We start from the raw sequence: 13,456 nt of genomic DNA on the forward strand, positions 1-13,456 counted from the left end.
TTAATGATCTCAAATAAAAGAGGAGTGCTACATTCGCGCATCATCTCTTTGGAGAAAGTTAAGTCTGTGTTCTGCTTAGGAGAGATAACACTTTTTTGTCCCAGTAGGTGGCCCCCTGGTGTAGCCATTAGTTGCTAATTACTTGCAAACAAATAAACAATTAACTCCTTAAGCTGCTGGCTGGGCAAGTGTTCATTGACATGCTAAAACTTTCTAAAACAGGATTTTAATTAGTGACGTTCTAAATCCAGCCCCTAGTCTGCAGAGCTATAAGGTGAACACAGATCCCAAGCCTTGTACACGTGGGGGCAAGAGCCAGCAGAGAGGCCAGGAAAGGATGTCTCCCAGCCTTGAGGAAGACGCTCAGCTTGGGGAAGACAAACCGTCTCCCTGCTCCTTTTCCATTGAGAGCATCTTAGGACTGGACCAGAAGAAAGACTGTGTTCCTTCGGTGAGACCCCACAGGCCCTGGGTAGACACCTGCCGCTCCTCAGGTATGGCCACAACTCCATTTCTAAATTCATTGGATTTTCTTCTTCATCTTCTTCTTCTTCTTAGCTTTGTCCTTATTTCACACTCTGTGGAGAGTCTGAAAGAAACTGCACTTTTGTTCACTTACATAATCGCAATGCCTCCAACTGAGTCAGAGGGAAGTAGATAGAACTTGCCTTGGATGGGTTGGACATCAGTTCGTTCACAGGAAATGCCACATCACATATTCTAAATCCTTTCACTAAGAAAGAAATGAGAATCCTAATTGTTCCCTATCACAGAGGCAAGATATAGACATAGGGTTTTTTGTATGTTTGTTTGTTTTTGCTTTTTGTTTTGGGGTTGGTGGGGAGGGCATTCAGTTCTTTCATGAAACCCACAAAGATTGTCTAGAAAAATTGTCAACATGTTACTGAAATTACTTCTTACAGAACTTTGCCAGACATGAGATAGGCAAGCCAAGACGGAATTTATTTTTCTGATTATAGAGAAAGATGGCAACTTGTGCCCACACATCCCAAATCTTCCCAGTGGAATCTCATTTCCCTGTGCCGTGGATCCCCCAGTGCCTGCAGAAAGAGCTGTGAAGCAGGAAAGTTACCTTTCAGCTTCAGAAAGACTATCTCTGAAAAGAGAGCTCAGCTGGTACAGAGGCCGGAGACCAAGAACTGCTTTCACCCCAAACCAGGTAGGAACGTTTGATACCCAATAAAGACACTACAAAGGCCTTAGCTGATGCCCGAGTGAGCAAAAGCCTATGGGAATCTCAGTTTAGAAGCTGTATCAATGGAACAGTGGGCTCATCTTTTTAACAGTTTCGTGTTAATCACTCTGAAAAGATAATTGGATGTACTGCCAACGTTTAAGTACATTTATTTTTTCTTCTGTACAAATTAAAGTCCACTTTTGGTGACATGTTGCCACTTTAAAGAATTATTCCCTTATTCTAGGTTGAAGTATTAGAAAATGTCTTTAGAGTAAACTGCTATCCTGGCATTGATATCCGAGAAGAATTAGCTCAAACATTGAACCTTGAGGAAGACAGAATCCAGGTAATTTTCAGATATATTTGTCACTTTGTAGGAATCATAAAATAATGTTTTTGAGGTCTGTTTTATTTTTTCCTTGATTTTAGATTTGGTTCCAAAATCGTCGTGCAAAACTGAAGAGGTCCCACAGAGAGTCACAGTTCCTAATGGCAAAAAAAAGTTTCAACCCGAACCTCCTGGAATAGGTAGAAAATAGAACACGCAAAATTATTTTCCATTGCAGAACATCACGAAGTGGCGTCAATGGAGAGAGCAAGTGTTTCAAGTTAAGGTTTCTTTCCTGCATTTAATCTGTATATCGTCATTTTTTTCTGAAAATATTATGATTATAGTACGATATTATTATATATGGGCATTTTTAGTTACAATATAGACCTTTCCTATATATTTTAATAAAACTTTCAGAAACAATAGCTATTTTCAACTGAGCTAAATTAATCTACTGAGTATGTTAAAATCAGTAAGCTCATAACTTATTCTACAGGTTGGTTGCCACTTACAAAGAATTTCAAGTAAAAGGATCTGAAATTGACTTTCAGTCAATTTCTTTCAAGTTTATTTTGAATTGCTATCATGCATAACTGCATTACGGAATGATTGATCTGTGACTCGTTTATGTACGTATGGCATAAGCAGTGAGAATTTCTCACCATATGTCAAGTCCTTGGAGTCTGTTTTTTTTTTTTTTTTTTTTTTTTTAAGGAAGTCGTCATGCCAAAATAGAGATAGGAAACCATCAGTTCTCATGCTCTTACCTTTAAGTTGCACTGCCCAAAATAATTAAGATGCAAATAAATGAGTTTTGTTTAAAAAAATAGTGTTCAAGTTCATTTCATGTGCTCCGTTTCCATCCCTTTAAGTGACAGTGATCACTTGGTTAATTTCTATGTCTAGTTTAATGACTTCCAGTCAGATGTACAGTTCATTGCCAGGTTGTACTGTCCGAGTGGATGGAATTACAGACCTGCTTTCTGTCTGATGACGTCCCTGGGAATCATCAGGGCACTGTCTATGGGACAAAAACCACACGTAGCCAGGCGTGATGGCACACGCCTTTGATGCCAGCAATCGGTAGGAGGATCGCTGTGAGTTCAAGGCCAACCTGGGACTACATAGTGAATTCCAGGTCAGCCTGGGCTAGATCTAGACCCTGCCTCAAAAAAACAAAAAACAAAAAAATAAAAAGCTTTCTTCCTTTTTTACCTGACACTTAAGAGATGAGAAGAGGTGTGTGGAAGGAGGGAACCCCTATCCATGGTAAGGAATCTGGCGTTTGTTTTCCATTTAATGGAAGACCTACGTGAGTGGGCTTTTGTTTGTTTTTCTGATTTTTTCCAGTGCAAGCCATATTTTAATTTCTCCATTGGAATTGAATTTTCCCTTCCCTTTCCTGCCTTTCCTCTTTTCCATTGAAGGTTAGAGTAAAGACTCCCTTTGCATTGTGAAACATTTATGTTTTTGGAATGGTTTCTTACCCATTTATTTAAGGAGAGATCACCATTTTGTTTCTGAGGAAAAGCAGTCAGACTGAGATTTTAGAACTTAGTAAAATCATGTACCAAGAGCACACTCAGGGCTGAGTACCCTCTGTCCCAATGAGCAATCACTAAAAAAACTGAGGAAAAGGAAAAAAGAGGCTTCAGAGCTTTACGGTGGGGGGGGGGGGGACTGGAGAGATGGCTCAGCAGTTAAAGGGCTTGCTTACAAAGCCTAATGGTCTGGGTTCAATTTTCCAGTACCCACATAAGGCTAGATGCACCAAATGGTACATGAATCATTTACAGTGGCAAGGGGCCCTTGCTTGCTCTTGCTCTCATTCTCTCTTTCTCTCTCCTTGCAAATAAATGTATTTTAATAGTTTTTAAATTTTAATTTAATTTATTTGAGAGAGAGAGAGAGAGAATGAGAGCACCAGGGTCTTCAACCACTTTAAATGAACCCCAGGCACATGCAGACCTTGTGCAATTGGCTTATGTGGGTCCTAGAGAATCAAACTTGGGTCCTTTAGCTTTGCAGGCAAATGCCTTATCTGCAAAGCCATCTCTCCAACTCCAAAATAAGTATATTAAAAGAAAAAAAAGACAGAGTAGCTACCAGGAAGACCAGAGGTGTTACATTTCTTCCAATGACGGTTGGGCCAGTATTGAGCACTGCTTCCAAAGATTGGAGCAAATCTTTTTAAAATATTTTATTTATTTATTTGAGAGAAAGAGAGAGAGAATGGGCACACCAGTGCCTCTGTCACTGCAAATGAAGTCCAGACACATGTGCCACTTTGTGCATCTGACTTACACAGGTACTAGGGAATCAAACCTGGTCATTAGGCTCCACAGGTAAGTGCCTTAGCTGCTAAGCCATCTCTTCAGCCCAATAAATAATTTTTAAATTTATTTATTTAGTTATTTGACAGAGAAAGAGGGAGAGAAAGAGAGAGAGAGAGGGAGAGAGAATGGACAGGCCAGGACCTCCAGCCACTGCAAAGTAACTCCAGATGCATGCGACCCCTTGTGCATATGGCTAATGTGGGTCCTGGGGAATAGAACCTGGGTTCTCTGGCTTTGCAGGCAAATGCCTTAACTGCCAAGCCATTCCTCCAGCCCCCCCATAAATAATTTTTTAAAAATTTATTTTAGGGGGCTGGAGAGATGGCTTAGTGGTTAAGGCACATGCCTACAAAGCCTAAGGACCCAAGTTTAATTCTCCAGGTCCCACATAAGCCAGATACACAAGGCAGCCCATATGTCTGGAGTTCGTTTGCAGTGGGCTAGAGGCCCTGGCGTGCCCATTCTCTTTCTATCTCTCTCTTTTTCCCTCTCTCTGTCTCTAACAAATAAATAAAAATAAATCTTAAAAATCATTCTATATATTATTTATTATTTATTTATTTGCAAGCCGAGAAAGAGAGAAAGAATGGGTGCACCAGGGCCTCTAGCCACTGTAGACAAACTCCAGATGAATGTACCATTTTGTGTATCTGGCTTTATGTGGGTACTGGGGAATCAAACCCAGGTCATTAGGCTTTGCAGGCAAGCACCTTAATTGCTGAGCCATCTCTCCAGCTCTGAAGCCATGTTTGTTTGTTTTTAATATTTTATTTTTAATTTATTTATTTAAGAGAGGGGAAGAGATACAGAGAGAGAGAGAGAGAGAGAGAGAGAGAGAAAATGGGCATGCCATGTCCTCTAGCCAGTACAAGGGAACTCTGGACACATGCACCACCATGTGCATCTGGCTTATGTGGGTTCTGGGAAATAGAACCTGGGTCCTTAAGCTTCACAGGCAAGCACTTTAACTGCTAAGCCATCTCTTCAGCCATGGGGCCACCTTTATGAGATCTGTAAGTCAACATTTATCCACCAGTAAACTATCTTATTCTCCACAAGGTTCTAATGAAAATGTTAAGTCAGGAGCAGGCAATGGTGGGGGTGGGTTGTAGGGAAGGCTTTATTTTTACATACTATAATCAATGGAAGTACCATAGAAGTAAACTTTCCCTCACTCTCATCCTCCAGGTATAATTTTCATTAAATATATATTTTTTTCAATGCAAATTACAATCTGTTCTGGCACTTTTTTTTTTTTTTTTTTTTTTTTTTTGGTTTTTCAAGGTAGGGTTTGACTCTAGCCCAGGCTGACCTGGAATTCACTATGTAGTTTCAGGCTGGCCTCAAACTCATGACAATCCTTCTACCTCTGTCTCCCAAGTGCTGGGATTAAAGACTTGCCCCGCCATACCCGCCTCTGCCTAATTAAAAAAAAATTAAATGTTTTTTAAGATTTATTTATTTATTTATCAGAAACAGAGAGAGGGGAGAGATAGAGAATGAGAATGGGCATGCCAGGGCCTCTAGCCACTGTAAACAAACTCCAGATGCATGCACCACCATATGCATCTGGCTTACGTGAAACCTGGAGAATCAAACTTGGGTCCTTTTGCTTTGCAGGCAAGTGTCTTAACTGCTAAGCCATCTCTCCAGCCCTTAAATTTTTTTGTTTTTATTTATTTGCAAGCAGAGAGAGACAGAGAGAATGAGCATGTCAGGGCCTTTAGCCACTGCAAATAAACTCCAGACACATGCACCACTTTGTGCTTTTGACTTTATGTGGATTCTGAGGAATCAAACTCAGGTTGTTAGGCTTTGCATGCAAGTGCCCTAACTGCTGAGCCATCTCTCCAGCCCATATCTGCCTAATTTAATATTTCACGTTTTGAATCAAACAAAAAAAATCTATGATATTTTCTAATATTTGAGCTTTTTCTTTCTTTCTGAGGTAGGATCTCGCCGTAGCCTCAGGCTGGCGTCAAGCTCTCAGTTGTCTTCCTATCTCTGCCCTCCAGTGCTGGGATTTTAGGCATGCACCAACATGCCCAGCTATTTGAACATTTTGAAATAGTGTTTTTCACAGACCTGGATTTCATAGATAAGTCATAGTGTGTCTATATTCCATGTAGAAATAGGCCTAATTCCCACATCCATAAGAGGGCTGAATTACAGAATCTAGAAAAAGGGCTAGGAGGATGGAGATATGGCTTAAAGGTTAAGGCACTTGCCTGCAAAGCAAAAAGACTCAGGTTCAATTTCCCAGGATCCACATAAACCAGAGGTACAAGGTGGCACATGTGTCTGGAGTTCATTTGCAGTGACTGGAGGCCCTGGTATGCCTGTTCTCTCTCCATTTTTGTTTGTTTGTTTGTTTGTTTTTTAGCCCAGGCTGACCTGGAATTCACTATGTAGCCTCAGAGTGGCCTTGAATTTACAGCAATCCTCCCACTTGTGCTTCTCAAATGCTGGGATTAAAGGCATGTGCCATCACACCTGGTCTCACTCTCTTTCCATATCCTCTCTCTTTCTCCCTATCTAAAATAAATAAATGAATAGATTTAAAAAAAGAAAAAAGAAAAGAAAAGGAGCTGGAGAGCTGGATTAGCAGTTAAAGCACTTGCGTGCAAAGCCTAATGACGCAGGTTTGATTGCACAGTATCCATGGAAAGCTAGATGCACAGTGGTGCATACGTTTGGAGAAAGAATGGGCACACCAAGACATCTAGCTGCTGCAAATGAACTCCAGATACATGCGCCACTTTGGCCATCTGACTTTGTGTGGGTACTGGGGACTTGAACCTGGGTTGTTAGGTTTTGCAGGCAAATGTCCTAATTGCCAAGTTATCTCTCCAGCTCAGAAATACTATTTCATTTTTATTTATTTGAGAAAAGAGGAGCCAGGTATGGATGTGCCAGGACCTCTTGTCCCACACTGCAAACAAACCCCAGACATATGCCCACTTTGTGCATCTGGCTTTTATGTGGGTGACAGAGAATTGAACCCTGGCTCAGCAGGCGTTGCAAGTTCCTTTAATCATTGAGCAATCTCCCTCGGCCTAATAATCTACATTTTAAGGTTATAAAGGCTGATCATATCTATAAAAAATCTGATAATAGAAATAGCAATTTGAGCTGGGCGTGGTGGTACATGCCTTTAATCCCAGCACTCAGGAGGCAGAGGTAGGAGGATTGCTGTGAGTTCGAGGCCACCCTGAGGATATAGACTGAATTCCAGGTCAGGCTTGGCTAGAGTGAGACCCTACCTCTAAAAACTAAAACAAACAACAACAACAAAAGTAGCAGGCTGGAGCGATGGCTTAGTGGTTAAGGTGCTTGCCTGGGAAGCTTAAAGACCCAGGTTCAAATCCCCAGTACCCATGTAAGCCAGATGCATAAAGTGGTGCATACATTGGCTAGAGGTCCTGGCACACTCATTCTCACTCTCAAATAAATAAATAAAATATTTTAAAAAAGAAAAAAAATTAAAATGGCATTTAGAAATCAGGAAAAATGATGCCAACATTTGTAATGTTAAAGGAACTAATAATTACCATGTGCATGTTATTTTCTCAATACTAATAATAAGGTCAGCTGCATTATCTCTTATGAAACAAGTTCATGATATGTAAGATATGCAAAAACAAGGTAATATACAAGGAAACAAGCTAATATACAAGACCAGTAGCATATTTCCCTTAAAATCACTTTCAAACGGGCGTGGTGGCGTATGCCTTTAATCCCAGCACTCGAGAGGCAGGGGTAGGAGGATTGCATGAGTTCGAGGCCACCCTGAGACTCCATAGTGAATTCCAGGTCAGCCTGGGCTAGAGTGAAACCCTACTTTGAAAAACAAAAAACAAAAAAAATCATTTTCAAAAACCTAAAAGGTAAAAACTTCTCTGGGTAAAAGGAAGTAGTAAGTAATGTTTTTGGCATTTTCTATCTACTAACAACTTGGCATTATAACTGCCAACAATATAATGACCTTGAGGGGAAAAAAATTGAACTTTTGCCTTGAAGGAAAGAAATCTACCAAAATGAAGACGGAGGGTAGAATTCTCTTTCCCTCTAAACACACAGTCTGTAATCCACAGCTTATCTTGGCTACTAGTAATTCCAGGCCTTTGTCTCCATTAATGCTCTGAACAAGGTGAACAGTAGTAACAAATCAAACTAATGCAGTCAGGCTAATACCTGGAGCGTCTCTATTATCTGACATCTGCCTTAATGAGGTGATTTGGTCTCCCATAATGGCATTTGTCTCCCATGAAGGCAGCCAGACAAAGCCATCCCCAAAGCATACTATTGGAGACAATGGCTGTGTGTGCTGGTGGTCAGCTTTCGAGTTAATCAGTGCTGAGGGCTGCTGTCACCGACTCGCTTCTTATCACACAAATGGCATACAACTCGCTCTACCAAACCCAGCAATAGCACCAGCTACCGGGGTCCCGGGCCTTAGAGGTCTAAGGCAGAGAGCACAGAGAGCTCTCTACCAGATGTGAGATTCAAGACACTGACTCCATGACACTGAGGCTTTGGGCTGCATCTTGTTCCACTCTTGGAGATTCACTGTGACCTCACACCCTGTTAGACTCACACCTTTGCATTTCTCCTCATTTCCTTATTCCCATCTCTTTCTATTGTTTTTTGTTGTTGTTGTTGTTGTTTGTTTTTGAGGTAGAGTCTTGCTGTAGCCCAGGCTAACCTGGAATTCATTCTGTACTCTCAGGATGGCCTTGAACTCACTGGTGATCCTCCTACCTCTACCTCCCAAGTGCTGGGATTAAAAGGTTGTGCCCAACCAGGCGTGGTGGCTCATGCCTTTAATCCCAGCACTCAGGAGGCAGAGGTAGGAGGATCGCTGTGAGTTCAAGGCCACCCTGAGAATGCAGAGTGAATTCCAGGTCAGCCTAGACTAGAGTGAAACCCTACCTGGAAAAAAAAAAAAAAAAGGGAGGGAGCTAAAGGGATGGCTTAGTGGTTAAGGTGTTTGCCTGCGAAGCCAAAGGACCTAGGTTCAATTCTCCAGGTCCCACATAGGCTAGATGCCCAAGGGACACATGTCTCTGGAGTTCATTTACAGTGTCTGTTTCTCTTCTGTCTTCTCTCTCTCTGCTTGCAAATAAACAAAATAAAATAAAAAGTTGTGCCACCATGCCTGTCATCCATTTCCCTTTCCCCTGCTATTTACCCTGGGCAAGCATGTTGGTGTCTACAGGTTCATTGAGTTCCACAAATTAACCCCAAAGCTTAATATGTACCTTCTGTCCAGTACAAAATCGCCAACACTTGGGAACTGAAGTGATTACCTGTTCCCCAGGTCATCTATGGGACCATCTGCTTTAATTCACATATTGTTGGTTCTGGTTTTGTTTTCCCAGGTAGGGTTTCTTTCTAGCCCTGGCTGAACTGGAATTCACTGTATGGTTTCAGGCTGGCCTCAAACTCACAGCGATCCTCCTACCACCAAGTCCAGCTGAATTACCATTTTATGACAAGGTAATTTCACGGCACTAATTCATAGCATTGCTTATGTCTGATTGTTCTGTTGTTGGCCATATCAAAAGCAAACAAATAGCCCTGGGCCTGAGTAGTGGCTGCAGTTGGAGGCTGGGGAATTTGCCTGGAAGGCAGCCTGCAGACCTAGTCAAGCCCAGCACTTGGCTCATTCTGCCAGCACCTAGCTAAACAAACTTGTGAGCAAGTTTCCAACTTCTCAGTTACAAGGGTTCTACAAACAGCATCACTGCGGCTCTACAAGGTACCATAGATTCTTTTAGTGATGGGTGCCCATTTTTATAAACATTTGATGACTACATATTGACTCATAATTTATTTTTTTAATATGTTCTTTATTTATATTTATTTATTTATTTATTTTGAGGTAGGGTCTCATTCTAGCTCAGGCTGACCTGGAATTCCCTATGTAGTCTCAAGGTGGCCTTGAACTCTCAGCAATCCTCCTACTGTTGCCTCCAGAGTGCTGGGATTAATGGCATGTGCCAACCGGCCCAGCCAACTTTATTTTTATTTGAGCGCGAGAGAGAAGCAGGGAGAGAGAGAGAATGGGCACACCAGAGCCTCCAGCCACTGCAAATTCCAGACACATGTGCCACATTTTGCATCTGGCTTATGTGGATACTGGGAACTCGAACATAGGTCTTTAGGCTTTGCAGACAAGCTCCTTAAGTGCTAAGCCATCTCTCCAGCTCCGTGACTCATAATTTCTTAACGCTTGCCTTATTATTTATTAGACAGAGAGAGAGTGAGCATGGGCAGGGCCTCCTGCCACTGCAAACAACTCCAGATCCATGTGTCACTTTGTACATCTGGCTTTATGTGGGTTCTAGGGAATTGAACCCAGGCCATCAGGTTTTGCAAATAAGTGCATTTACCCGCTGAGCCATCTGTTGCAGTCAGGTTCGCACTGCTGGCAGAAAACACCCGACCAAGAGCAGCTTGGTGGGGGGGGGGAAGCTTTATTTTGGCTAACAGGCTCGAGGGGAAGCTCCATCATGGCGGGGGAAAACGATGGCATGAGCAGAGGGTGGACATCACCCCCTGGCCAACATCAGCTGGGACAACAAGCAGCTGGAGTGTGCCAAACACTGGCAGGGGGAAGCTGGCTGTAACACCCATAAGTCTACCCCCAACAATACATCACCGCCAGGAGGCTTCACCTCCTAAATTGCCACCAACTTCGGGCCTAGCATTCAGAACACATAAGTTTATGGGGAACGCCTGAATCCAACCACTGCACCATCTCTCCAGCTCCAACATATGCCTTTTAATATTATGATTTTGCATACAGAAATTTAAATATTTTTAGTTAAATCTCAGACTTTTTTGCATGCTTTTCCCCACTATTTTTTTTAATGTATTTGACAAAGAGAGAGAGAGAAGGAGAGGAGAAGAGAGAGAGAGAAAAAATACAGAAAGAGGCAGATAGAGAGAATAGGTGTGCCAGGGATTCTATCACTGCAAACAATCTCCAGATGCATGCACCAGTTTGTGCATCTGGCCTATGAGGGTCCTGGGGAATCAAACCTCTGTCCTTTGGCTTTGCAAGCAAGCACCTTAATCACTAAGCCATCTCTCCAGCCTTTTCACATTGTTTTATCTGATACCTTCCTAATTTATTTTAAAATTATTTTTATTTATTTACTTATTTGAGAGGGAGAGAGAGATAGAGGAGATATAGAGAGAGAATGGGCATGCCAGCACCTCCAACTGCTGCAAACGAACTCCAGACGCATGCACCACCTTACGCATTTGGCTTATGTGGGTCCTGGGGAATCGAATCTGGGTCCTTTGGCTTTGCAGACAAGTGCCTTAACTGCTAAGACATCTCTCCAGCTCTCTATTCTTTTTTTTTTCTTTTAGTGTGTGTGTGTGTGTGTGTGTGTGTGGTGTATGCATGTGTATTGTGCCTATGCTGTGTGTGTTTGTTTGCCTGTGGTACTTGGAGCCGAACATCAGGTGTCCTGCTTCATTGCCATTGCACCTTTTAAAAATTATTGTTATTTGCAAGGAAAGAGAGAATGGCATGCCAGGGCCTCTAGTCACTGCAAAGGAACTTCAGATGCATGCAACAACTTGTGTATCTGGATTTACATGGGTACTGGGGAATCAAACCTGGGTCCTTAGGCTTTGCAGGCAAGTGCCTTAACCACTGGCCCTTCTCTCCAGACCTTACCTGTTCTTTTTTGAGCAGGAATGTCTTACTTATTTGATCCTTGGCTTGCTGGCCAGAGATTTGTTTTCATGGTGATTATAAATTCTGTGAAGCAAAGATGGAAGCAAAAGATTCCTTTTTTTTTCCTTCTTATTTTGAGGCACAATGTCACTCTAGTCCAGGTTAATCTGAAACTCACTTTGTAGCACAGGGTGCCCTCAAACTCACAGTGACCCTTTTTTACCTCAGCCTCCTGAGATTATAGATGTGAGCCACCATACCCAACTACATCCCTTAAATTTGAATATAGGCAAAAATAATGAATATTATCGGGCTGGAGAGGTGGCGTAGCGGTTAAGCGCTTGCCTGTGAAGCCTAAGGACCCCGGTTCGAGGCTCGGTTCCCCAGGACCCACGTTAGCCAGATGCACGAGGGGGCGCACGCGTCTGCAGTTCGTCTGCAGTGGCTGGAAGCCCTGGCGCGCCCATTCTCTCTCTCTCTCTCTGCCTCTTTCTCTCTCTGTCTGTCACTCTCAAATAAAGAAATAAAAATGAACAAAAAATAAAAAGTAAAGTTTAAAAAAAAATAATGAATATTATCATATTAAATCAAATAAAGTGTGGGAGTGGGGAAGCCAACCGGGGGAACTTTGTATACAGTGTTTTGACTGTATAAACTTAGGCTACAGATAAAGACTTATAATCAGGGGCTGGAGAGATGGCTCAGTAGTTAAAGGCAATTGCTTTCAAAGCCTGAAAGCCCAGGTGCAATTCTCCAGCACTCACAAAACGGCAGATGAACAGTGTGGCACATGCATCTGGAGTTTGCTTACAGTGGCAGGAGGCCCTGGGTGCCCATTGTTCTGTCTCTCTCCAAATACACTTTCAAAATACTTTAGGAGGGCTGGAGAGATGGCTTAGCGGTTAAGCGCTTGCCTGTGAAGCCTAAGGACCCCGGTTCAAGGCTCGGTTCCCCAGGTCCCACGTTAGCCAGATGCACAAGGGGGCGCACGCGTCTGGAGTTTGTTTGCAGAGGCTGGAAGCCCTGGCACGCCCATTCTCTCTCTCTGTCTCTCTCTCTATCTGCCTCTTTCTCTTTCTGTCTGTTGCTCTCAAATAAATAAGAATAAACAAAAAAAAAAAAATTAAAAAAAAAACAACAACTTTAGGAGGGGCTGGAGAGATGGCTTAACGGTTAAGCCCTTGCCTGTGAAGCCTAAGACCCTGGTTCGAGGCTCGGTTCCCCAGGACCCACATTAGCCAGATGCACAAGGGGGCACACACATCTGGAGTTCGTTTGCAGTGGCTGGAGGCCCTGGCACGCCCATTCTCTCCCTCTCTCTCTCTCTCTCTCTCTCTCTCTCTCTCTCTCTTTCTATCGACCTCATTCTCTTGCTGTCTGTCCCTCTCAAATAAATAAATAAAACAGAAAAAAAATTAAAAAAAAAAACGTTAGGAAAAAAAAGAACTATAGAGCTGGAGAGATGGCTCAGCAGTTAACGCACTTGCCTGCAGACCCTAATGATCCTAATTTGATTCCCCAGTACCCACATGGAGCCAGACGCACAAAGTGGTGCATGTGTTTAGAATCTGTTTGCCATGGCTGGAGGCCCTGGCGTCCCCATTCTCTCTCTCTCACTCTCTCTCTGCTTGTGAATAAATAATTGAAAAAATAAAACCAATTTTAAAAAACTTTAAAAAAAGAACTTTAGAGAAAGGTTGGACTATAACTCAATGGTGGAGCACTGGCCTAGCATGTGAAGGGCCCTATTTGCCTTAATCAACAGGCTTTTGTTGTTGTTGTTTGTTTGTTTTGAGGTAGGGTCTCACTCTAGTTCAGGCTGACCTGAATTCACTATGTAGTCTCAGGGTGGCCTTGAACTCACGGCAATCTTCCTACCTCTGCCTCCTGAGGGC

The 13,456-nt window shown here is 42.6% G+C and overlaps 1 protein-coding gene across 1 annotated transcript; it reads left to right on the forward strand.

The window, feature by feature from the left end:
* The first annotated feature begins 337 nt into the window (after positions 1-337).
* Positions 338-1,741, forward strand: Hesx1 (HESX homeobox 1). The gene is made up of 4 exons (XM_004661306.2): positions 338-494; positions 981-1,180; positions 1,443-1,544; positions 1,628-1,741. The coding sequence occupies exons 1-4, from the start codon at positions 338-340 to the stop codon at positions 1,724-1,726; spliced, it is 558 nt and encodes a 185-aa protein (XP_004661363.1). The 3' UTR covers positions 1,727-1,741.
* The last annotated feature ends 11,715 nt before the right edge of the window (positions 1,742-13,456 follow it).

The sequence above is a fragment of the Jaculus jaculus genome, chromosome 16 (assembly GCF_020740685.1).
Source record: "Jaculus jaculus isolate mJacJac1 chromosome 16, mJacJac1.mat.Y.cur, whole genome shotgun sequence".
In the NCBI taxonomy this organism is placed as follows: Eukaryota; Metazoa; Chordata; class Mammalia; order Rodentia; family Dipodidae; genus Jaculus; species Jaculus jaculus.